The 27482-nt window shown below is 41.3% G+C and overlaps 1 protein-coding gene across 3 annotated transcripts in view; it reads right to left on the bottom strand.

Moving 5' to 3' along the window:
• The window catches only part of TGFBR3 (transforming growth factor beta receptor 3), a 258572-nt gene that overhangs the window by 105348 nt on the left and 125742 nt on the right, over positions 1 to 27482 (bottom strand). For all 3 annotated transcript variants that reach the window (XM_073571472.1, XM_073571473.1, XM_073571474.1), the window contains exon 4: positions 22641 to 22778. In XM_073571472.1, coding sequence (XP_073427573.1) covers positions 22641 to 22778 — 138 coding nt within the window. The remainder of the gene's footprint in view (positions 1 to 22640; positions 22779 to 27482) is intronic.

Below are 27482 nucleotides of genomic sequence, written 5' to 3'. Positions count from 1 at the left end.
GCAAGCAGTAGAGGTCTCAGGATCCGGGCTGTCACTAATCTTCTTGCAAATGTGAGAATAGTAACTTATAAAAAAACAACAATTACTCTTTAAATCTAATATGTATGGGGGAGTTTAGATTGTGAAGCTGAGCAGACAGCTGGTATCATGAGAACTCTTGCAGAATAGTAGGGAACGCATCTTGTAACTCTACGATAACTTGTTTACACTTTACACACAGCTAGTTATTTTGCTCTACATTCACGGATGTCTTAGTAGATTCCCAACTTAATCACACAGTCATCATTACTGAAGCAAAACACCATCTAAGCAGCAGCTGTGATCCGATCCCAATTGGATTCATTAAACATCTCTATAAAAATCAACTCGTATCAACAGAATTCTATTTATCCAGCAGAAGATTTATGTTTCTGGACCGGCCGAAATAAACGGTCTGAAACCATAACAGATGTAAACCATTCCTAAAACTAAACGCTGGTCTCCGCTGGAACTCTCTTATCGTGAAGGCTAAGACTGGCAGAACTGAGGATGACGCGTACAAAGAAAAAACATAACTATCAGTCCTCCATGATAGAACGTGAGCTCTAACGTACCTCATCCTGTGACATCAGCACATCGGGCATAAGACACATAGCAGAGCTTAAAGGGGTTGTCTAAGAACAGAAGAATCTTACTTTTTAACCGCACCGTTCTTATGCATGGGCTACCATTTGTATAGGAATAAATAAGTCTGGTCTTTAATACCAGACCAGCCTACTGACAGGAATGGCACTGTTTCTTCAGAAACTTTACTGTAGCGCACCTTTAAGATTAGCATGCAAAACACCAATCATAATGAATCTGGGCCATAAACTTTAAAGGGAGTGTATCACAAAATTTTTGCCATCCAATCTGACATCAGCATAAGTACAGACAGAGACCCAGTTCCAGCGATGTGTCACTTATTGGACCGCCTGTTGTAGTTTTGTTAAAATGCTGTTTTATCTTCAGGAGATTATCACTAGAGTAGTCCTCCATATTCGTGAGATCTGTATAACCCCGCCCCACCACTGATTGGCAGCTGTGTACACTGGCAGAAAGCTGCCAATCAGTAGTGTGGGCGGGGTTACACAGAGCTCAGCATTCAGAGAACTGATAGATCAACAGCAGATAAAACAGTGATTTTATCAAAACTACAGCAAGTAGCTCAGTAAGTGATACATCAATGGAATCAGGGTCTCTGCCCCTACGTCGTGCTGCTCTTAGATGGGTGGAGCAAAAACCTGGTGACAGATTCACTTTGGGCAGTTTCAGATTATAATCAGGTGCACACTTTCCTTGAATCCACTTTCTCCTGGTAACGGACCTGCACATGACAAAATTAAAAAATCCCAGATTTTTTCTCTGCTCTCCATAACGTTCTACGTAATCCTTTCCCGGATAACTGATCTCATACTTTTAGGTGTCTGATTTATGTAACATACTCATTTGCTTCCAATGTAGCCATATAACTTGAGTCTCTAAATCCTCCTCCGCTGAACGTGACCTGATTTGACCACAGGACTCAGAAACCTATCTAGCATATCGCAAATAAAGAAAGGGGGTTTTTTTGTTTATTTTTTTTTCCAGTCCAGCGGAACCAATAAAATAGATGTGAGCAGACGCTGGGCCAAAGTATGAGTCTGGCATCCTGGAACCAATGTTGTTAAGAACTGCTTACGGGCTGCATTATATTTTTGACCAGACTTGCATTTTGTACTGGAAATCTTGGCTTTGGTAGTGATAATATAAAAAGTAAGGCGTTCTGCCTCATCTGTCAATTCTATAAACTTTATAGCAGCAGCTTAAGGTAATGGCAGGTTCCCAAAGCCTGTTATTATTACTGGATGTGAGTCAACCACCTGGCTCTAAAACAAAATGAGGGAAAAAAGTCACTTATGTTTGCACACCTGCCATTGAGATATAATTATATTGTATTACCAGCAGTTAAGTGGATTTTGGTACAGGGCAAAAAAATCTGTGCCGGTACGGTATGTTTGGCAGAACACAACAAATGCGGAATCCAAGTGTCTTCAATTCCTCCTGATCCGGTAGATATCCTGTGCCAAATTACCCAGCAGTCATTCGATGGTCCAGTGATAGTTGACTGATATGTGATTAAAGGGGTTTCACTTGGGTTCTCCCTACATAACGAATATGGAAAGAATTTAGGGCACCCCTCCATTGAGATCAATGAAAAAAAAAGTTGTTTAGGATCAGTGGAAGGGGTCACAGGACTCCATACAGAAGGGAACTTTAGAGGTGGCTCCTCCACCTTTACTCATTTATGCCTTTATTTTTTTGGATGTGACATAAAAAATATTTTCTTCTTGGCAATGACCTGGGGTGGCAGATATCAGATACACTAGAAATTGTAACATCTATATGCTTCTGATATAAATCTCGGTAGGATTGGTCAGATATACGTGTAAACTCAGAAACCCTTTATGAGTTTTATCTGCCTGCTCAATGGATACAGCAGTTCACAGATTTATTGTATGTCATAACATAGTATTCAACCATTTACCACTGCAAGTGGAGAAACATAAAGTAGAGGTCCTTATACACAATGTCCCAAAACCAACAGCACCCCTGCAGGGGAGGTATAGTATTACATGTAGATTAAGCAAAAGCCCCACTGGTTACCAGCTCCTTGCTCTGGCTCAAAGATCACCAAGGGGGACTTTTGCCCAAAATACCTAAATGGTCATTTAGACAGGTGACAATTTGTCTTGCCGAAAGCAGATGACTTCATGTAAAATCAGGTTGACTGTTACATGCGACTGACACTTTGTTGGATGATTTTTTTTTAATGCAAATCTGTCATGAGACAAAGGCATGTAAATTTCCTGTAGAATTTGCTCTATTCTTAGAGCTCATTCACACACCACTTTTTGGCATACAAATACTTTCACAGACAGCACTCCTACCAATGTTTGTTTTAAGTTTGATTTTTTTATGGTTAAGACAGAGCGGCACAATTCATTAATAATTATGGAAATGGATGTTTAGGACCTTTTGGTAGTGGATCACATGATCTAATTTAATTACCTGATTGGTCCATACAATCTATAAGACCTGTGAGCAGAGATTAGAATCTAGCTGTGACAAAGATCCATATATGATCGAAACGCGTTGCTGGATTGATAGTGCCTGTGAGCACATCCACCAGCTATAAGGATATTGCTGAGGATCATATTTTAATGTTACTACAATAAAGAATCTACGTATTTTAAGAAGCTGAAACACAAATTTTCTTTTCTACTCCTACCAATGACAGTCTATGGGGTTGTTCACATGTCCATGTTTTTTTTGCAGACAGAATATTTGGTGCAAAATTGCGGAAATATGTCCGATCTTGATCCAAGTGTCAGATCAAACTCGGTAAGGAAAGTCCGTCCCTAGTGAAATTTGATCAAGAAACTGATGAAACTTACATTGAATTTCTCATGCGAGAAAATCACTCAAGTGCGCATACAGTAAGCAAAGAATGCAAAAAAAACCCCCCACCAATTCAGTCATAGGCTGCAATTCTGAATCTGGATTGGGACTTGCGGTGAACATCACACATCTGGTCCTTCCTTCCAGATGACACTTATATTCCTGATTTAATAGTATTCAGTTTGATGATTCGATGAAAGAACAGAAAGAGTTGTTTTCCATCACTGAAACAAGAAAAACATTGGACAGTCCCCGAGACCTGTAATTGTTTTCAATTTCCTGGAAACTTTTCTTTTTTTTTTAAAATACATCAGGAGCGAGTGATACTAGTTGGAAAAATGGCCATTTAGCAGTTTTCCACATATGTTCTTCATCGCAAATCTTCAGCTACTTGTTGTAAAGATAACCCTGTGATATGGGCTGCCAATGCTGAATTTCATTTCATCATAATATATGACAGATGATGAAAGGATCAACACATTAATGGATCACAGTAGAAAGGATGTGGAAGAAAGAGGCAAGGCTAGAAAACTGTAGTTCAGATCTTGGAGATGGAGCCTTCAGGGGCTCTGAAGTCATGAAAATAAATAAAAAGATGTGCTCTTATTTCCTAATATAAGTAGTAATGGCCTCAACATTGATCTCTACAAGTTAACCTTCAAGACTGCAAATGAAGGGGGTTAGAGCTGTTTATTTTCATAGGCTTCTTCCATAAACAGAATAGGTCCATAGGGAGGAACAAAAGGTATGTATGTATGTACAGTGGGGAAATAAGTATTTGATCCCTTGCTGATTTTGTAAGTTTGCTCCCTGATAAAGGCATGGACAGTCTATAATTTTTAGGGTAGGTTTAGTTTAACATTGATAGATAAAATATCAAAAATAAAATCCAGAAAATCACATTGTATAAATTATATTCCGTATTTTGCTGATTATAAGACGCATCCCAAATTTTGAGGAGAAAAATGGGAAAAAAATACTTTTTATTTTTATAAAATGGTGGTGCCTCTTATCATCCATGCGTGTTATTGCTTACCGGGGGTGGTGGCTGCAGTGAAGCGGAGTCCCAGGGTCGTTACTGGAGGAGGCAAGAGTGGGCGTTGCTGCAGGCTGGGATGAGGGGGTGTTTCGATGTGCGCTGCTGTGGGTGAAAATGGCTGTGGTGCTCTGTGGTGCCTGGGGGCTCCGCCGGCAATTTGTGAAAGCCTGGAGTCCCCCCGCATATCCATTACGGAGATGCGGTGGCCTCAGGGAAAATGGCCACTGGAGCGGCATATGCTCAGATTGAGATCTCAGCGACGAGATCTCAAATGCCGAGATCTCAATCTAAACATGCGCCGCCCCCCGCCATTTTCCTGGAGGCCACCGCATCACAGTAATGGATAAGCGGGGGACTCCGGGCTTTCACAAAATGCCAGCGGAGCCCCCCCCACCACAGAGCACCGCAGCCATTTTCACCTGCAGCGGCGCACATCGGAACACCCCCTCATCCCAGCCTGCGGCCTGCAGCAACACGCCACTCTTTCCTCCTCCAGCAGCGACCCTGGGACCCTGCTCCACCGCGGCTGATAAGGTATGTTCGCATTATAAGAAGCACCCTCATTATCCCCTCAAATTTGGGGGAATTAAGTGCTTCTTATAATCTGAAAAATACGGTAAGTTTATTTGTATTTTGCACTAAGAAATAAGTATTTGATCCCTCTGGCAAACAAGACTTAATACTTGGCAAAACCCTTGTTGGCAAGCACAGCAGTCAGACAATTTTTTGTAGTTGATGATGAGTTTTGTGCACATGTCAGGAGGAATTTTGGTCCACTCCTCTTTGCAGATCATCACTAAATCATTAAGATTTTGAGGCTGTCGCTTGGCATCTTATACTTATTTTCCCCACTGTATCTATCCTGGAACTCATTTGTAAGGATATCTGTAAATAGCTAGTCCATTTTTTTTTTCAAGAACTATATTATTTGCAACATGGAAGACATTATTCATATATTAGAATATCAATTTGGGGTAAGGAAGGTTTCCGTCCTTAAAACCTCAACTGATTACTAATCAATGTGTCTGCATGTTATAAGTTCTCCGCCGAGCTTCGACACCAAACATCGAAGCATGGATAAGGACAGCACCGTAAAGACTTCTGCAGTGGTTGTCAGTCCTCAACAATAACACACTGACAGCTCATATAAAAATATTTAATACATATATATATATATATATATATATATATATATATATATATATATTACAGTTGGGGCATATCAATTCGCATGACTTGATCCGTCAGGCAGGTCATTGTGTCATAACACACATGTGACGTTGTGCCAGGCCAGCAAGTCGAGAAAGTCGGCTAGTTTGATAAGATGCGACTCTCAAGGCTCCCGTCCATCAGACAGAAATTACCGGCGCTGTCAATAGACCAGGTCTTACACATCGAATAGAGCTCTACCATTTGCAATTACGTTAACGTGCTGTTCCAGACTATTTGTACATTCTTCAAGCTTGGCCCTCATCGACTGATGAAGGTCGTAAGACTAAAAATATTCACGTAAAAAATATATGACGTTTGCAAATTAAAGAATACTGATCAAATTAATCTGTTAGTGCAAAGTGTTACATTTTATATTATACTCGAGTCTCATGTATAGTCAGAGTAAATGGCTGGCTATTGAAATGAGCAGTCAGCCACCCTCCCTCACAAATAACACTGGTCTCGTGCCGACACAGGAACCGATGTTTTATATCAGCACAAAACCAAAAGTGGAACTGCAAGGACCTGCTATCATTGCTGTTCTCTGGAGATGGATATTTGGATTGTATATCTGTAAGTTTTATGTATCTATAGAAGCAATGTAATAACACCCTCTTCAAATAGATGAATCTCCTTTTAATAAAAGTTACCAGTGGGAGCCATCCCAATAAATAAAAGAGGCTATAGGCACCCCCGGAATCCGTCTTCTGCTTCTCCACTGACTCAATTGTCTCAGTTGACCAGGAAATAATGATGTTCCGACCACCAGTCACCTGACCCCTGCAGCCAATCAGTGGCATCAACAGTCAAATCAGTGTTGGTCATGATGTCATCACGTCCGGTCTGGTGGAGATGGTCCACCTTCTGACCTTCACTGGAGCGGTAAGATTCAGGTAGTAAATACGGCTTTTCGATCTTTTTTTACCAGGATGTTTGGTAAAGGACAGGAAAATCTCTTTACCAATCAAAGCTCCTGATTCATCATCTGTAAGGATTTTTAAGTCACTTTTCTTTTTCGACTTGTGATTTTTGCTGATATTTGTAGGCTTAAAGCTTTTGTAAAATCATCATTGATGCAGAAATCAGAAAATTAACTAAAAAGAGAACTTGAAAAAAAAAAAGAAGACGCAAATCATTTACCGAATTTATTAGGAATCACAAAGTCAAGAATTGAGAGGTATTCATGCAAAAACAAACAAAAAAATGCAGGAAAGGCAATGAATCGGGACCAAAGTGCTTTTTTTAATCAAGTATATCCGATAGTATAATTTTCTGTAATCTCAGGTAAAAAGGTGTAAGATTTTACAGTAATTATTTACTTGTCATTTGTCCGCATGTGAAAGCAAAGTATCCCGATCCATAATCATCTTCTTTCCTGCCGCACATAATCTGCTGTACGTGAATCTTACGGAGTATGGCACGCCACGGTAATCTCCGCTCATGTTCCAGAAGACATGTAAACACTGAACATAAAACCTAAAGCAAATATACATCTACACTGTTATAAAACAGATGCCAATACAAATATGGCCTTGTCCTTACATGGCATAGGCACAGAGGCAGCTGGAAAGTTATGCAAAAAGTAAGAAGGATGGGCCACAGAAATACTGTAAAAAGTCAACTCAATCCCTTTGAAAAATAAAGCGAACGTGTCATTCATTATTAAGTACGCGATACTTACTGTAATTGTATGTATCATGTAAAAATACTAATATTTGCTTTATCGTGATGTTAGTTCAGGATTACTATATGGAGAAAGTATTTTACTGCCTTTATCTGCTGCACCTTATTTTATGTGGCTCCGGGGTATCTCATATGCAGGCAGTGCTGTAGTGGTGCCAAGAAACATGTGTTCTCCAGTTACTGAGAGGAAGATGACTTTTGTGCTCCGAATATGTAGCATGGTTCAGGAGAGATATGAGTAGCCTACATATCATTGCATTTGCGCCTGTTTCTGTTCAGTTGTTTGTGTTTCGCGCCTGTTTCTGTTCAGTTGTTTGTGTTTCGTGCCTTGTTTTTGTTTACATTCATTAAATTTGCACCTTTTTTAAGTCTATTTCATGTGTTCACCTGTTGTTTTTTTGGGGTTCTTTTCCGCTTTCGCAAGTCTAGTTATTCCAGATGTTTTCGTCTGATTCAATAATTTCGAACTAACAAAGTTGCAAAATTTGGCACAATTCCTGTCCAGTCCACTCCCCATTAGCTCCTATGTATTTCAAAGTAGGCCAAAAATTTGATGCAATTTTTGGAAAAGACATTCAAGACGGTGAAAAAGTAAATTTTTGACATGGGGCCAAATTCATGAATCACGTGCATTATTTTGATAAATTTTGACGGCAACTAATAACACAAACTAAAAAAAAGCAAAGTGACTTAAAAAAAAACCTGCAAATGATGAATTAGGGCCATAGTGTGTGCGATGACTTTTAGCAGAGCTGTATGTAAATTGCTCCCCTCTTATTTTGTGGCTAGAATGAGTGGGCTCTTGGTAGGGTAAATGTTAAAAAGTATAGTTCCCCAGTAAGAAAAACATGGAACCATTCAATGAATTGCAGATATCAAGGTATTATTTTATTCAACTTTCCATGACCTGCATGGTCAGCTTGGTGGTTCAATGTTCTCCCCGTATTTGAGTGGGTTTCCTCTGAGTTTTCCCATTTCCTCCCACACTCCAAAGACATAGTGATAGGGAATTTAGATTGCGAGCCCCAGTGAAGACAGTGTCGATAAGGTCTATAAAGCGCTGCACAATATGATGGCGCTGTATAAGTAAAGCATAATAAATGGTCATCGTGGGTGCTCTCTTGTGATTACTACGTGGCACCCAGAATGATGGTATTCAAGGTCCATCAGAGGGAGCTTGCACTGCCCTGGTCTGGAAGCCACAGATTACTCAAATAGATGTCAGACAAGGGTAGTACTCATCTTTAGCTCTCGATATTGAGTTTCCCTTTAACACACTGAAACAATATCTCAAGCAATCAACATTGAATGTAAACAGGGCTACACAATAAACGGGCTGAATAATCACGTATGGTTTCTGAATAAACTCCCAACGTAATTTTCATTTTCAGAAACATCCATCTTACTTATAAAAATTACATTTGTCGTTGCCGCTCCTTAGGACACCTATGGCTTTTTACCGCGTCGTATCAAATCAGGGCAATGATTCTCAACGACTTAGTTCCTGTTTTATAAGCAATTTGCACCTCTACGTCTTCCAGTCACTTTCAGCACATTCATTTGCAGCTCACCTCTCCGTGTGTGGAAACATTAATGACTGCAGTTCCTATGAGTTTAAACACTGGCAGCGCATTTCCTCTTACGCCTCACTCCATTCCTAGTGCGGCTCGAGGCACACATCTGGATCTATTTAAAATACGATTCTGGAAATATATCCTCCTGACTTCCCGTTAAACGCTTTGCACAGGAAAACAAATGGCACTTGTTTTTCAGACAGTTTTGACAGCAATCCAAAAGCAGACCAGGCCATTGCCTGACTCGAAGTCACTGGTATAAGGATCAGGTTAACCATTTTCAGCAGATGTGGAGCAGAAGAACAGAGCATTCAATGCCAAAAAGTGCCTTCTCGAATCGTATAAAGGAGCAAAATAATTACATACCATGTGTTCAAAAAGAAACAACACAACATAGCAACCATTTCCAGATGGTAAAATACAGAATAGGATCAGATATATGATCCAAATAGTTTAGCGGTGTGGTTGTGGTGGATCGGTGCCATTAACCTAAGCTGAGCAGAGTAGCGAGCCATGCTTGGATTTAAAGGTTGCGTTATCAAGATGTCAAATATTGAAATAGACACACAGATTGTTGTGTTATTCTTGCCAGTAGAAATACTAACAATTGACTGCAGTTCCATTTTATGTGTTTTGGTTGAGATGGGGGTCGGCCGTAGCGAAGATATCCATAGAAAGTATTGGCTGCTGGCAGTGGTGATAAGGAACAGAAATATCTAGAAATAACTCTAAAGCCATCATATGCACAAGGAGCTGTCAGCCAACGGCTATTTCTTCAGACAGCACCCAAAATATCCATGGCTGACAGAGTATGGACCCAATTCAGCAAAGCTTTTAGGCCGACAAAGTTGTGTTAGGCTAGTTTCACACTAGCGCTTTTGAGCGCAGCGACGGCCTGCGCACGGCCACCACTAAGCCCCGCCCCCTGCCGCGCCTCCGCCGGTAGCTCCACCTACCGGCGCATGACGCTGCATGCGTCCTGCGTCCCCTATCTTTATCACTGGGGGCGCAGGCCGTGCGCAGTATGCGTTTGGCGGCGCATGCGTCCTTTTGACGGTGCGCCGACCGTGCCAAACGCAACCTGCTGCAGTTTGGTTGCGCTCGGCGCACCGTCAAAAAGGCGCATGCACCGCCAAACGCATACTGCGCACGGCCTGCGCCCCCAGTGATAAAGATAGGGGACGCAGGACGCATGCAGCGTCATGCGCCGGTAGGCGGAGCTACCGGCGGAGGCGCGGCAGGGGCGGGGCTTAGCGGCGGCCGTGCGCAGGCCGTCGCTGCGCTCAAAAGCGCTAGTGTGAAACTAGCCTAAAAGCTTTGAAACGTCACAAAATTTTGGTGCAACTCTGAGTTGAGCCAAAATTTTGAGCCTTTCGCCATTTTCATTTTCTTCCAGCTCCGCCAAAATAGGCAAAGCTGGGGCAGGATGGGGGAGTGATGCCTTAGCTCGTCTAATTCAGGGATTGTGGTAAGATTTCTGTTGTGGCGCATACCACTTGCCACACCCTCTCGATTCATTAAAAAGCACTCGATTCAATCAGGGACTTCCGATTCCTACATGCCTCCTTATCATGGCATGAAAGAAAATTGCCAATCTTGATGAATCGCACCCTATATGTTTCTTTTAACAGAAAAAGGACATTAACAAAATCAACCGGAGAAAGAAAAGACTGGACACATTGAAATCCAACATGCCCAGTCCTTTATTTCCTTTGACACAGTGGACAGTGATGAGATTCCAATGCACATTAGACTGTAGGCCAATTACATTGAAATAATTGGTTCAGACAATTTTATTTTCTAATTTTCATGACCCTCCTATGTCCTTCTAATGTTCAGGCCGCCATAAACATTAGATGGCAGGTGACCGAACAATGGTTCGGCCAATCATTTGGCCAACAGTCATCTCAGCAATCTTTCCCAAACAAAGGAGCATGTGTTCAGCCAAGCACACGCGTTCTCTATAAGAAAGCTGCAGAGAGATATGAAAGACGGCTAAAGGCATATCTCCAGGAATATAATATTATCGGCAGTCCAAAATTAGAATTGCCAGATCGACATCTTTCCAAATGATCAGTTGGTCAGCGACCCATACACATTTGAGTGTCAGCTGAAAGAGATGATATCGGCTGGTTAGGCCAATGTTGCTTTACTTTCCTAGCTGTGAAGAGATGTGACGGCACGCTTGGCAGTATATAGCCCCCTTGCTTTGTCAACTGTACAGCCAAACATCAAGTTGAGTCTCTCCACCTCAGATCTGAAAATTTGGATGGAGGGACCTTTAGGTTAAGTTCCTACGTTGAGTTTTTAGTGAGTTCATATGGAAAATCCACAGAGGAAACGCACTAAAACATATGTAACCAGTACAAGATTGTATCAATAAGGTTTTGCTAAAGTCAAATACCAAGAATTATCAAAAACGAAGCAGTTTTATTTAAAACACGACATACCAAAAAAAAAGACCAAAGCAGCAGTGTAAAAAAAAGTGATAAAAACACAATGAAAAAAATAAGTGACCTAATTTAGAAAATAGGTACAGAAATTCAGAAGTATCAACAACTCGCCAAATATTCATTGTGGGAATGTAGCCTTAAGGGAAGATTCGCAAAGGTTTTTTTCACATAAATTTTGACATGTATTCTGCATTGATAAAAACAAAACAAAACAATAAGCACCCATAAACCGCTCTCCATTGTTTTAAATGTGAAATCCACATTGCTGGTCATACAGACGGGATTTAAAAACAGCAGGAATACACATGCTTCGTTTTATCCTTCTTTCTCTGATCAGTATTTGCCTCCTTCCTACACATCAGTGTTTGCTCAGTATGGAAATCGAGTGATAATTAAACACTTTTCTTACGCGGCGCACACTTCAGTATGCATACCTTCCTTCTAGTCTAGGATGAACTAGGATTTTGTAAAATCGACAAATGTCTAAGGGGTAATGTTTCTCCTTGTGGAGAGTGACAAGCCAAGCCTGACATATCAGAGTGAGGAGACTTGTAAGCTTATAAATTTATAAGTGATGTCATCATATACACCAACCCTTGTTACCAAAAGGACCGTGCAATCTAATTTCCTTACCTCGCAGGGTCAACTTCATGGAGCTCCTACAAATCTTTTTTCTTTTTTTTTTGACTAGGGGAAACAACATGCAAATGCAAAGAGAATTTATAATCTGTCTACCATCTTCCATTAGCACAGCAATCTAGGGCAATAGTGCCAACCTCTAAGCCACCCTGATGTCCATTACATGTTTCCTACCCCTTTGATGTTTTTGCAATTTTTTAGTCTATAAAATCTGGCTCCATGCTTACATTTTTAGGAAACTTATGTTCCAAAATCCTTTATGGAATGAGGCACTGCTTTACAAGTTAGCTATCGAAGAGGAATTTCTACAATGGTTCCTCTAAATTTCGCATGACATCTTTTAGCATGAATGTCCTAGAGACCTCTGCATGAAGCCTTCCTGCTTTCCTAATTCTGGCCAAAAAATGAGTCAGAATTGAAGTGAACCGTACCATATAGCCAATGTACTAGCAGGAAAAAGGAACTGCCCCCTTAATACTTTAAAATGCATGGCTTACAGTGTAACATATTTGCATATTTTAATCTTTTATAGAGTGAGATATTTTTGTATCTCTTTCCAGAATTAAATATCTTTAAAGGGTTATTCTCAATATGATAAATGGCTAAAATTGCAAAGTGCTTGTAAAAACAAACAATTTTGCAATTTACTGGTTTACTAGACTTTTTTTCAATTCTCCAGAATGTAAGAATTTTTTTATTCTATTGCTTACAGCTTGCTGCTTAGTTTACCGGCCATCTCTGCTGTCCATCAGCGGTGGCCGGTCTCTTGGTCAAGCAGCGCAGCACTTACAAGTTCTTTTCAACAGCGCTTGTAAGTGCTGCTCTGAAGCTGGGCACATCCAACTAGCTTCAAATGCCCCCACACTCTTCTGATGCTGCCTCTGCCTGCAGAATGGGAGAATTTACATTTCAGGCCAGCAACAAATCCATGGCATTGGTCCGAACTGTCAATTAATCAGGAGCCTCTTCTGACCTGCAGAATTTAAAGAAGCAGAGGAGCGGTGTGCTCCAAGCTTATGATCATATTATTGATTGTCCCCTCTCCCACGTCCAACCCCTCACCAAATAGGAACATCCACTGTGAGGTATTGAGACCCCTTTAATTTTTTCACTCTGTTTCATTGCAGCCATTTGGTAAATTAAAAAAAGTTAATTTTTTTTCTCATTAATGTACACTCTTCATCCCATCTTGACTGAAAAACAAAAGAAATGTTTTCAAATGTATTAAAAACGAAAAACTGAACTATCACATGGTCATAAGTATTCAGACCCTTTGCTCAGTATTGAGTAGAAGCAACTTTTGAGCTAGTACAGCCATGAGTCTTCTTGGGAATGATGCAACAAGTTTTTCACACCTGGATTGGGGATCCTCTGCCATTCTTCCTTGCAGATCCTCTCCAGTTCCGTCAGGATGGATGGTGAACGTTGGTGGACAGCCATTTTCAGGTCTCTCTAGAGATGCTCAATTGGGTTTAGGTTAGGGCTCTGGCTGGGCCAGTCAAGAATGGTCACAGAGTTGTTCTGAAGCCACTCCTTTGTTATTTTAGCTGTGTGCTTAGGGTCATTGTCTTTTTGGAAGGTGAACCTTCGGCCAAGTCTGAGGTCCAGAGTACTCTGGAAGAGGTTTTCATCCAGGATATCTCTGTACTTGGCCGCATTCATGTTTCCTTCAATGGCAACCAGGCGTCTTGTCCCTGCAGCTGAAAAACACCCCCATAGCATGATGATGCCACAACCATGTTTCACTGTTGGGATTGTATTGGGCAGGTGATGAGAAGTGCCTGGTTTTCTCCACACATACCGCTTAGAATTATCACTAAAAAGGTCTCTCTTCGTCCCATCAGACCAGAGAATATTATTTCTCGTAGTCTGGGAGTCCTTCATGTATGTTTTTTTTTTTTTTAGTAAAGTCTATGCGGACTTTCATGTCTTGTACTGAGGAGAGGCTTCTGTCGGGCCACTCTGCCAAAAAGGCCTGACTGGTGGAGGGCTGCAGTGATAGTTGACTTTGTGGTACTTTTTCCCATCTCCCTAGTGCATCAGTGGAGCTCAGCCACAGTGATATTGGGGTTCTTCTTTACCTCTCTCACCAAGGCGCTTCTCCACGATTGCTCGGTTTGGCTGGACGGCCAGGTCTAGGAAGACTTCTGGTGGTTCCAAACTTCTTCCATTTCAGGATTATGGAGGCCACTGTGCTCTTAGGAACCTTGAGTACTGCAGAAATTCTTTTGTAACCTTGGCCGGATGTGTGCCTTGCCACAATTCTGTTTCTGACCAGTTCCTTTGACCTCATGATTCTCATTTGGTCTGACATGCACTGTGCGCTGTGAGGTCTTATATAGACAGCTGTACGCCTTTACAAATCAAGTCCTATCAGTTTAATTACACACAGCTGGACTCCAATGAAGGAGTAGAACCATCTCAAGGAGGATCACAAGGAAATGGACAGCGTGTGACTTAAATAGGAGTGTCTGAGCAAAGGGTCTGAATACTTATGACCATGTGATATTTCAGTTTTTCTATTTTAATACATTTGCAAAAATTTCTACATTTCTGTTTTTTTTCAGTCAAGATGGGGTGCAGAGTGTACATTAATGAGAAAAAAATGAACTTTTTTGAATTTACCAAATGGCTGCAATGAAACAAAGAGTGAAAAATTTAAAGGGGTCTGAATACTTCCTGTACCCACTGTATGTGTGTTTTTTTGTTCCTTTATAATCTCTAAAAATTATAACTTTCCTTCAATGGCGCCTTAGGTGGGTGTCTGTAACATCAACCCCTTGCCCTAGGGCTGTTTGGAGCTAAAGCAAAATTGGCTGGCAAAAGGCACAATTTATTTAACAGCGGTTTCTCTATTCTAACTGGAACTCGTGTGCAAGTTGCAGATTTCCAATTCAGTAAGGTATCTAACTTGTAAATTCAAATTGTACAAAATAAAACAATCTAAAATCAATTTCTAGAATAAGAAGTAAAGAGTTCCTGCTGTTACTTTTGTAAGAATACAGCCGGAAATAAAAAAGCAAATGCCTGACATTTATTTTTTAACGTGATTGTATATTTATTCACAGCATCGGTCAGTGTTTTATCGCGGACCAAGAAAAGAAAAAGACGTACAGAACGCAAGGAATTATTTTATCGAGTTTAAATACTATTTACTAAACTCAACTTTTCAATCTGGCATTGCAACATTTTTACGTGAGCCAAAAAAAAGGGAAAGCTAATTAGTATCATCTGTACTGGGAAGAACAATCCTCTAAATTGTCAAGAGCATGCTCTAAAATAACACACATGGCTAACGGTCAGAAGATGTGAAGTCCAGCTGGAGAGTTGAGCGCACACTTGTCACACTAGGGGCTATCACTTTATACTGGCAGGAACATCATATTAAGGCCGGGATCACACACAGCGAGATACGGCCGAGTCTCGCAGGTTAAAACCAAGCTCTGGCACCGGCACTCTGGAGCGGCAATACATGGAGCTGCACGCTCCGCTCCGGAGTGCCGGTGCCAGAGCTTGGTTTTAACCTGCGAGACTCGGCCGTATCTCGCTGTAGTGTGACTCCGGACTTAGGCCTTTTTCAGAAGTCAGGTTTTTTTTCCCCAAGTATGAGAAAATCGGACCAATTTCATCAGTGATTTTGTGAGTGTGGTCCGTGTGTCAACAGTTTTTGTAATACATGAAAAGGAAAAAAAACTTCTATTCTTTTAATTTGAAACAGTCCGTAAAAATAGGACTGCAGTCGGATGCCAGCCGAGTGTTGTCCAATTTTTTCCACGGACTCGTAGACTTGCATTTTTGATTCTGAGACGTCATTCGGATCAAAAATCGACAGGTCTCTGTGATTTTGCATGGACCGCTCGGTCCACGTAAAATCATGGATATGTGAATGACCCTATTCACTATTCTAAGTACGACTGTCATCCGTGAAAAACAGATGTCTGAATGGGGCCTTATTATTATTACTATATAAAGTCATTAATTAAAAGGGAGTTTTCCACTTTTGCTTTTATTTTATTCCCACTGCGGCCATAACATCTTTTTCCTTTCTTGGTTATTTAAACTCAACATAGGGTTCCAGAGATATGGGCCTTTTTATTTGGTGCTAATTTTTATGGTCTTTATCAAGGGGGAGTTGCTCACAGGGTAATAATTCAGAGCAGCCTAATGTTATGCCCCCGGAGAACACTTAGAGCTATGCCTCATCAGTAAAGACCCTAAAGATTTGTATTAAAAATAGACAAGGTGCCATATGGTGGATTTAACACAAAAAAAAACGGATACTCAGGGGATCACCGGGAAAAATGACAGCAAAAATCGGCCAGATCCTCTTTAAAGTCATGGAAGGTGTTTTCATAAAAGATTCTACACAGTGAAACTGTTAAGCTGTGGCATATACAATTACAACTGTCTTGGTACCTTGACCGAGATCTACAATTTAGGATCCTCTCCTGCCATTGTATGGACTAGGCAAAAATTGGAGAAAAATCGCCTCTGCTTCCATAGGACTAACCACTGAGCCACCGTGCTGCCCAGATAGAATAGGGTTACATACTTTCTAGTAGGGGTCTGTACACAAATTGTAAGACATTATATTATTCCATAATTTTGATCTTTTCTAAGAACATTTTGTATAATTTCAGGTCACTTTACTGATAAAGCGTAGAATGCAGTTGTCAGCAGAAATCCTGTGCCTGAAACGTTTCTTTTCCCACGGTCTTGAGGTTATCTGTACTAATCAATCACAAAACTCGCTAGGACTAATGCGTTATATGTGTTTTGATCAACAAGCTCCAAAAATAAGGAAATTTTTCTGCAGTTTAGGCAGCATTTTATAAAACAAAATCCAAGTAAGATCAACGTTCAATTGTGTTTTGGAGCGGAGCCCACAATATGCCCTGCCTATTTCTAGTCGCTGCGTGCCATGTAGATCAGGATCTGCATGTGGCCTGCAGACGGGATAATTCATACCATAGAGAGAACCTTATTAACTCATATTAAAAAGCTAAAGCTACAATGAGCCGACCAGCTCGGGATGGCAGCGTTCCCTGCACTGCAATGTATTCCAATTCGTTTGGGAGCAAGGGTGGAGCGCAAAGTCTCCACTTAACAATCCTATTCTTTAACTCTACCGCAGGAATCTGACAGTAAAGCTATAGAAAACCACCAGTCCTTTCTTTTAGGATAGAAATAAATGTAAAGAACCTGAAAGAGAGTTTTTAGTTTGTGTTTTTCCTCTTCTTTTTTTTATTATTTTGTGCTCAATTTCCAAAAATCCAAAAAGAAACAGTACTACAGTGTAAGTGATGGAAACAGTGGGTTTATGTATGCAAATTGCCTCTTCAGAAAGAAAGAGGACTTTTACTCTACAGCGCCACCTATTGGTAGTAGCGATCCTACAAGTCACAATCAACCCTTTAACGAGTCTTGTAGTATGACTTAGGATACAAGCCAAATCAGAATCTCAATTTGCAGACACGGTGTTTCGAGCTGTTGGCTCTCGTCAGTGCAAAGTATGAGATCTGATTTGGCAAGGTGAGAGGCTCTGGACTAGGGTCTAAGAAGTAAGGTTTCTCCTTGCGGAGAGTGACATGCCAGCTGTGGCTTGTCAAGGTAAGGAGACTTATTCGCCGTGCAATGCTCACTCATATGCAACGTTTAGGCTCTCCAGCTGGATACAAGCTCTGCTATTGAAAGGAACCTACTTTTTCCATCACTTACACTGGCGTGCTGCCTGTTTTTCGATTGTATGTATTTCGGAGGCCTCCTTGGCCAGAGGTGTGCATGGCTTGCACCAGAATTATTGCCTCTCGCTAGTGAGGTTCCATTTTTTTTGTTTTTTTAAATACAGACAAATAGATAGATAGAAAGCACTTATGGACATTATGCCCCTGTTTAGCAGTTTTTCTGGCATAAAACTGCTTGAAATGTCAGAAACTTTTTGTACAGCTATCATTTGTGCAGCCGTTTTGTGATATTGGCCATTTTTACGCCAGTTTTCGCCAGCTATGACAACGTTTTGAAAAGTGTGCGGAGCTCAAACCACTTTAGCTGCGACATGGATTGCTAGGTGCCGCTGACACATGACAGCGCAATACAAGTCAATGGGTTTACATTGCAACCCCGAGACTACCAATACTGTGAAAAGCAAATCGCAAAATATCCAACCACTTCAGATGTTTTGTGATTTGCTTGTTGCGGTTGCAGCACCTTTGGGCTTGAAATGCAACCCCATTCTCTTGCATTGTGCTGATGTAGAAGTGACAAGTAGAGATCTTTGGCATTGCCATATGTATAGCAGCTAAAGTCGCTGTGTAGACATAGCCTAAGATCCACCAGAAATATACTCCAGTACCTAACTGAAGAACATTTCTTGCAGTGGCACGCTTCTGCTTAACAATGTGCCAAATTAATCGCTCAGTGAATTTGGTGCATTTACTCCAGCGCACTCTTCATTAAGACTAGAGTTCAAAATGCCAACCTTCATGAATCCAGTTGGATAAAATATGTAAGGTGGCCACGCTGATGGAATAATCCAATTCCTCAAAGATGATAAGGTTTTTTTTATTCACCAAGCATTTTAATGCCGTAACAGAGTATTTATCAAGTGAACAAACACACTTGTTTTTGAAATGCGTTATGAATAAAAAACCTTATTATCATCATTGTTGAATAATCAGATTACTCCAGCAGCGCAGCCCACCTATCGTGTTTTATGCAACTGGATCCAATATTTCCTGGAGGACTTATCCACCAGCAATGGGCCAGCAGTAGCTGTTTTTCTTCATGTCTACACAGGAATCGTGCCTGTTACAACTCCACCAGGAGAAAGTTAACCAAGCACTTGCCCACTCTCCCTCCATATGGATAAGTTTTGGCTCTTCCTGGTGCAATGCTATGAGCTTTCCCTGAACAATTCTTCATCCCTCTTCCCCTTATTATATGTTTTACTGACGACAAAACTGCAGCTGCATCCCCCTCCTCCCTGTATTCTTTTTATTGTTTTAATCTCAGTGTATTTTTTGGTGACTTGAAATATTATCCATCATTGGAACCATTTTTATTTCTTAACTGCATGCATGCTTTTTTTTTTTAATTTCACCACTGGACTGGTAGCACTAATGTAAGGTCTCTTCCCCTAGTATTATACTCACCAGCCACAGTCTTTCTTGCACCGCTTCGATCCTGTTCGGCCATCTTGTGGCAGCAGCTTCTGTCAGACCGGAACTCAGAGGCAACAGTCATAAGCTGTGAGTGTAAAGGTCCCTTTACAGTTAGCGATGCACCAGCGATACGACCCGGTCAGGATCGCTGGTGCATCGCTAAATGGTCGCTAGTAAGCTGTCAAACAGGCAGATCTCACAGCGATGCAGCAGCGATACAGCGGTCGTTACTTACCTTTCAGACGCAGCGATCCTGACGTTCTTCCGTCCGCGTCCACGCGTCGCTTGTCGGCGCCAGCAGGAAGCCCAGCAGGAAGCGCCCGACGAGAAATGGAGCTGCACGATCAACGACAGACAGCGGGGAGCCGGTCGGAGGTAAGTATCACACATAGCGATATCGCTAGCGATATTGCTGCTGCGTCACCAAATTGGTGATGCTTTAGCGATATTTCTAGCGATATCGCTATGTGTAAAACCCCCCTTAAGTGTATGACCCTTGTTCTGGCTCTTGTAGACTTACATTGAGAAGATACTTCCGGATCACCCAGCAAACACTGAAGCGATCCGGCAGGTCACAGCCTATAGAAGACGACCGGAGCAACACAATAAGACAGTGGCTGCTGAGTATAAAACTAGCGCCAGAGAACTTACATTGGTTCCACCACTTCAGCTGTGAAAAAAAAACCTCTGGATAGATGCTTTAAAATGTTTGCACCGCTTGACTTTTATAGATGCCTTGTTTTCCGGCACATTTAACTTTGATATGTTCTGTGGTCACAAATCAGAGAAACTCAAAAAAGACAGATAAAAGAATTACAAAATTGGAAGACTGTTCTTGCACAGAGGTCTTCTGTCTATGTCTGACAGTGTAATTCTATACATTTACATGCACAGACAGAAGAGGACTCTTGTGCAAGAACAATATATTGTCTCTTTGCAGTCAACAGCTCAACATAATGCACAATTCGACCAGCTTTGGGGGTGGTGGTACCTCTTAAGTTGCACCAATGATATGTTCACTCTGACATATACATACATAGAATACCCATAGTAAAAGTCATTATACTTTACATACATGCAAAAAGCAACTGGAAAATTCTTCTTACATAAAAAAAAAAAATACAAATCAGCACATCTGGATTACTAATGTAGAAGGCTGACGATAGCAGATAATCCCTGCGCCCCCTCATACTTTCCTAAGACTATCCGTAATAATGCATTCATCTCAGCAGAACATACTTCTCGGTAGATTGTGTTACGCACGTTGATTGAAGGATACGTCAAGGTTAGCAGTAGCAAGATAATGTCAAATGGCTGAAACATGACATGTTTATGAGCTGCCGGAATGAAACAATTACATTTTTTTTTTTAATAAAATAGCCTTGTTTAAATGTTCGAAATTCAATGACAGGTTTATGAGTAAAATGCAGAATTACTCTGACCAACGCACTCCAAGTTATCATCACCGGGGAGTTACGATGGATATTTAATTAAAACCTTCACTCAGCTGCCAGCGTGAGCAGGATAAAATCCCCTTTACCGCACACTCAATTAAAAAGCCTTCAGTTTCCAAAAGATCAAGACCTTGTTTGCTAATCCTATGTTCTTTAATGAACGGCGACATACTGCTCAGGTTGCATGGTACAATGGTAACCAATCTTCCGGTGAGGGAGGGAAAGTCATATCAATCATTGCAGGAAGTGTTCCAGTAGATAATGAAGGATATATTATATCTAAATATTAGTAACAGCCATTTTATTTATTTTCATACATCAATAGTAGATATTATATATCATGAACCATAGTTAATAAATTGTTCAGTGCAAATTGACTGTCACTGTTTACACCGAACGATGTGCTGCCGATAAGAAAGCTTAAGCTCATTCATTGGGCGATTGGCAACCTGTTTACACTGCCCGATAATCCCGCAGTGTTAACTTGTCAAGGACACAACTAAAGAACCAAGATTGTTTACCTACAACTAGATGATTGGAAGCAATTAGCATGCACAATCCTCTACGAGTCTGTTCACATGTATATTTCGGCTTCAATCAATAATGGAAGCCATGGCGCTGTGCCAAATCCATCATATAGAAAAAGATTAACCAGCTCACTTCAGCTTTGTTAAAGAACACAATGGATGTGCGAAACGCGTAGATGTGTCTACACTCTTGATGGAATCTATTAATATTCTTTTTTATTCAATAAATTTTTGCAAGCTTGGAGCTGGATCATCTTCTTTTGCCAAATCCATCACACAACAGATGCAATGGTGCCCAAGGGAACCTTCTGACATGGAAACTGTCCTACAGACAGCACTATGTGAAACATTTGATCTGATAGAACATATCATTCCAAACAACATGGAGAAAAGTAATGTACAAGGTAAATGCCAATACGAAGTTACTAGGCTAACAACATGCCATCAGTGGCTCATCAGAAGTCCGTGCATAGAAAGATGATTTACATTAAAGCAGGTCTGTCACTAGTTTTAAGATACAACCTGCATACGCTATTATATAGATATTAAGAACTGATGATACTGGAATGTTTACCATGAAAATCCATGTCAGAATGGCAGTAAGATTTTGCTATTAAAATGAGCATTTTTCTGAATCCTGACAAAGCGTGAGAGAGATCCTGAGTCCAAGTGTATTCAGTCTAAACTCACCCATGCTGCCTTACTCACAGCTGCAGCTTGTACTGAGCAGTGTAAGATCTCAGCTGGGAAGAGGGACACTGAGGAGCTGTTAAAGAGGATAGTTAAGTGGTGATTGATTTTAAGCTTTAAAAGGGATTATAACCTTTCTGACATAGGTTTTTATCAGATCTAAAAGATATAGCTCACAATGTGTGCACCTCGTATTGTGAAACTCGGCGACAGATCCGCGTTACGTATACAATAGTTAGATACCAAAAAAAGAAAAAGATACTACAAAAAAGGTGTGTTTATTTTTTTTCAAAACCACTATGGCTTTTTCACAATTGTCTGAAAATGGCAGAAAAAAAAACCGCAATGAAACTGTACAGTGTGGCCAAGTCTCAGCAGATATCTATCCACACAAGGAGTAAAGAGAATCCTAAAAGTTGTCATTACAGAATGATGTGAATAGAATACATGATTCCCAGAAGAACTACATCCGAGCCTCGCCCTTTCCATTGTCTGACTAACAAGATGACTAATGCGCTAGTGAAGTCTTAACCAAAAACGTGTGTCTTTCAATAAAGAATTTTCTGCCATTATATTAAGACTGTTGCGAAGGCTAAATAATCTTCATGATCTTTCCTAAAACCCAGTGACTGTAGCATTTTCAATAAAAATAGTGTATGCAAGCCAAGAGTATATGCTGCTACAGTGACAACACAAAACAAACCAACATCTTTACTCTATATGCACTTCTGCTCGCTCATATATACTCACAAAGAAAAATCTTGGAATGTCGGCTTCTAGTCTCGCAGTCTTCAGCTTCCACGTCACAGGCCGTGGGGAGTTTAAGATGAACACCAGAGGTTTATGATGAAACAAGACTGTTGCGATCGGGGTCAAATGCAGAGTGATCTGTAAATAAACAAAATGGAACCAGATTAGGACATGCACTATGAAGAACTGCACATGATGGTACTGTTATCAACACAAAAAATAGTGAACACTTGACGTAAGCAACAAGCCCAATATAGGGGAGATACGAAGAGGTCATCTATTAACAAAGACTAAAGTTGCTTCCAAGTCAAGATTTGAAAATTAAAAATAACTTATATTTTTGAGATTTGCAATATATGTCTCAAGCTGTATGTGGTATATGTTGCTGTACCTATATTTCCACTAAACAATGTCATTTTCTACTATTTTTTTTTAGAACATTTTGCGTAGTGAGTATTTTAGGCTTATAATGATGGTCATCATTTGCAAGAAAGATACATTGCCGTAAGAGGCAATGATGAGGTCCCTTTTTTTCTTCTCAGCAGGGTGTTTACTTTGAGGTCGAACCTTCGGCGATAAAACAAGGCTGGTCTATTTTAAAGGTAAAACATCAATTTACATTCCTGAGAACCCATTCATGTTCCACCAAACCCCCATCGTTTTAGTTGTAGTCATTTTTAACATATATCTTTCTACTTGCCCATAATATCTCAGGGTCTCATATATCTTTTCTATCCTTTCCTTCTCTTTCACCCTATTCTTCTCCAGGTGTTGGCCATCTGCATGGAAGAGAAAAGTGCTTCTCTTTCCGCACTCAGTGGGATTTCACGTTGGGCAGGCCATCTACTGTGTATGGGGGCCTTCCAAATGTCCAACAGATTATGTCGTGGGTGTAAGAATCAGGCAGTTGGAATTCAATTGCCCATTCTTTTTGATTGGTGGGAAGATAAGACACAGCCAGTAGAGTTGGGATCTAATGCGCATGGCCAGTTTTACAGAGTACCTATCATCAAACTGGGGCTTCCCTTTTTTAATTTTGTAAGCCTCAGCCTTTATTTAATAAGCCTCAGATTGGAGACTTCTTTTTTTTTAAATCATATAGTGACAAAACCATTCATAATTGTGTAACATTTGTGGCAGCAATCTTCAGCACTAAAGGAAAATGGGGGTACCAGCTTGGTGTGGTGTTGTTACCTCGGTGACACTCCTCTGCAGACCACATACATCCACTTGACTTGGCAGGCCAGCACCCGATGAGATAGATGTAAATGAGGGAGACCAGAGTGCAAAAATAAACTTAGCTTTACTAAACAACTTAATGAGAAGTACTGCACGAGTATATACAGTATGCTGGCACAAAACTTCTGCACAATCCATAGGCAGGAACTTCACGGTTACACTTGGTGGTACCTTACTTCCATTACACGTCACATTAGTCCATTATGGGAACCTGAATATTTCCCTGTGAGGACTGCATGGTTTGAGGTGTGCCGCTACGGCCCCTCACAGCTAGTTTCGATGTCCACTTGATTTGTGAGGGGCTCACTGGATTACGTACATAACTCCTCCTTACTATTCCCCAAGTGCATTCGATGAGGGCCACACGCTTCTTTCCTGTGCCACTGCACCTTCAGTTTCCGGTACGAGAACTTGTGTCTCAGTCTGGCCATTAAGAACCTAAAGGGCCTTTCTCACATAGCGAGATCTCTAGCAAGATCGCTAAAGCGTCACCGATTTTGTGACACAACAGCGATCTCGCCAGCGATCTCGCTTTGTGTGACATGTACCTCCGACCGGCCCCCCTGCTGGATATCGTTGATCGTGCTCGAATGTCCTGGGCCATTTTTTTGTCGTTGGCGTCCCGCTGGCCGGCATGCATCGCTGTGTTTGGTGCCGACTAGCGACCTCATTGGCAACGCAGAACTCATGGACGCAGGCGGAAGTCGTCATCATCGCTGCGGTGTGACAGGTAACAGCGACCCCTGTTGGATCGCTGTATCGCTGCTGCATCGCTGGAGAGATCTGCCTGTTTGGCAGCTCACTAGCGACCATTTAGCAACGCACCAGCGATCCTGACCAGGTTGTATCGTTGTCGGGATCGCTGGTGCGTCACTAAATGTAACGGGACCCTTAGACCTGGCTAAACTCTAACTTCTTAGATAATCATTTGCTTTAGACCTGCTTGACTGAGATAAGGACTCCTTTCCTCAGCTTTGTCCTAGCCCGGCCCCCTTGCCTGAAATTTGGAATCCTTTTGTCACTTAGTGCTTGTGTCTTTCAGAACAGAGCTATGGCCTCCCGTCCTTCAGCACACAAACACCCGTCTAAATGCAGGTCTGTGAGCTGAAAGACCATAGGTCTTTTTTACTTCTCAGTACTTTTCCCTATCTGCCTAACAACAAGAAACTGCATTCCCTTGTGCCACATACTCTTCCCCAATCTGGGCTTTCCCCAATAGTTAATCCTGTCAGCAGCTAAAGGCTCCATCACACACAGCGAGATCGCCAGCGAGATTGCGGATTTTGTGACGCCACAGCGATCTCGCCAGCGACATCACTGTGTGTGACATGTATCAGCGAACGGCCCCCCCGCCGAGTATCACTGATCGTGCTTGAACGTCCTGGGCCATTTTTTGATCGTTGGTCTCCCACTAGCCAGTGCGCATCGCTGCATGTGACAGTGAGAGACCAACGATCAGCAACGATGGGAGCTGCTTTCCAATGTAAACAGCGGGTATCTAAGAGCCGCGCGGCTCTTAGATACCCGCTGTTTACCTTGGATACCAGCTTGCTCGCTGGTCCTGATCGCTGGTGGGTCTGTCTATGTGACAGCTCACCAGCGATCAGCCTAACGATGTCCCAGCGATCCCATCCACGTTGGATCGTTGGTGGGATCGCTGGGACATTGAAGCGTGTGATGGGGCCTTAACCCACTGTTGCAGAAGACAAACCAGATAACAAAAAAATTAAACAATAGCAATGTATTATATAACCATAAGATCTCCAAGGGCTGTGGGAAGCTTCTCCATGCCTTTCCAAATGTGCCTAATGCTTCCCGAAAGGGCACAACTTTCCCCTGCAATTTGCCCTAACCTTGCACTGCCACACACTCCACTTAGCTGTTACATATCAGTAACTGCTCTGAAGATGAAGCCGTTCGGTAACATCTTAGTAAAGTATGCTGCAGCACTCGGTTAGTACAAAGAACAAGATTTCACTCTTTCACTGTGATAGCGGCTGCAAAATGTTGTGGGGTCCCACTCTGCATGTTGGGATCTTGGGCCTGACTTATGGGAGACATTGGAAGAACTTATGAGCAGTCTTGAGACTATACGATATTAAAAAAAAAAAAAAATCACCAATCTGGAGTTGCCCACTCTTTAAATACAAAGGGCAGCCCCAGATTGGTGATAGGGGCGCTTTAAGGTGGCCATCATGACAGCACCTTCTAGACTTCTGTTCCAATAGCTACAACTCTACAATGAACATCAATAAGAAGGATGTCAGTTTAAATGGACCCTGTAACATTGGACATTCTGTCCGGTTAGTGGGCAGCAGTTTGTGATGTAAGGTTTTGTGGGAAAAGTTTTTGTATAGCGTGTAATTTTTTCATTAAAGATTCTGCTCAATCTAGACTTTGAGGTCCACTGGACGGTCATACTCACTGATTAACAGCCATCTATGTATGTACACTTATACCAGAAAAGCTGTTCACCACTAACCGTATCGCCAACTTGTCTTGTTAGTCCAAAATGAGTAGCATTTAAAATGAAAACCCTAAGATTTGTGTTATCTACATGTGATGCTGAGGGAAGGTCCATTGTAATAGCCAAGGGCTGTTAATATTGGGTTGTACTTCAGTAATAATATCCGCAGCAAATGCAGCAGAATAAAAGACTGTTTTCCAGAAGCATCAGATCTTACAAAAATAGTCAACACTGTATATACAAGGTGCTGCTGGAGATTCCTGTCATGCTAAGTAACACTGTGAAGTGTCAGTACACAACTTTCAAAAATGTTAGCGGAACAAGACAAACAGTAGACACCGTGTAACTGTGACTCCGCAATACATGCCAAGCATGGGCAAAGGCAGCAGATGGAGCACATCAAAAAGACAGCTGTGCTATTGTAAGGGCTTCCAGTATGGCGCTGGCTATCGACATTCAATGGTGTAATGTTTCCCTTGCCTTAAGAGTAGGAGACATACAATGCTAAGATGACAAGATGTGAGCATAAAGAAATATTCCAAATAAATCAAGTCACTGCGTTGTTAATCCTGACACTTATCATATTGTTTTCAATCTTAATTATTTTTTTTTTGCCTACAAAAATTTACACAAAAAATATTAAAAACAATTCTAAAATCCAATAGGTGAATGGAGAGTCTAAGAAGGACTTTCAGAAAAAAAAGTAAACAGTAGGTTTCTGCCATGTAAAGCCTGAAAAAACATTTAGTATTAGACCTGGATTGACTTGAAAAAGTATAAAAACCAACCAAATATTACTCACTTCCCTTAAACCAGGAGGTTGTTCATTGAAACAACATTTTTTAAAATCATGAAGTATCATTGAGCGTAAATGATTGAAGATATTGGATTCTAATATGAAAATATCTAGGATTTTTATTGTGGATATTGTGAACATCCAAAACAATTATCTAAGCAGCGGTCTATGTTATATCAATTGGGGCTTCAGCGCGTCTCACGGGCACCCCTGCACACGACCAGGACCATGTCGCAAGGTATCCATTCTTAAACCTCTGTTTTTTGACACCTATAGCTGTATGCCTTGCATGGATCAGTATAGCCGTGAAATCCAATCTAACATCTCAGGAATTACCTCA

The sequence above is a fragment of the Dendrobates tinctorius genome, unplaced genomic scaffold (genome assembly GCF_039654945.1).
Source record: "Dendrobates tinctorius isolate UK_male_01 unplaced genomic scaffold, ASM3965494v1 ptg000029l, whole genome shotgun sequence".
Lineage (NCBI taxonomy): Eukaryota > Metazoa > Chordata > Amphibia > Anura > Dendrobatidae > Dendrobates > Dendrobates tinctorius.
The sequence above is the reverse complement of the archived record's forward strand: the minus strand, read 5'-3'. Positions and strand labels throughout refer to the sequence as shown.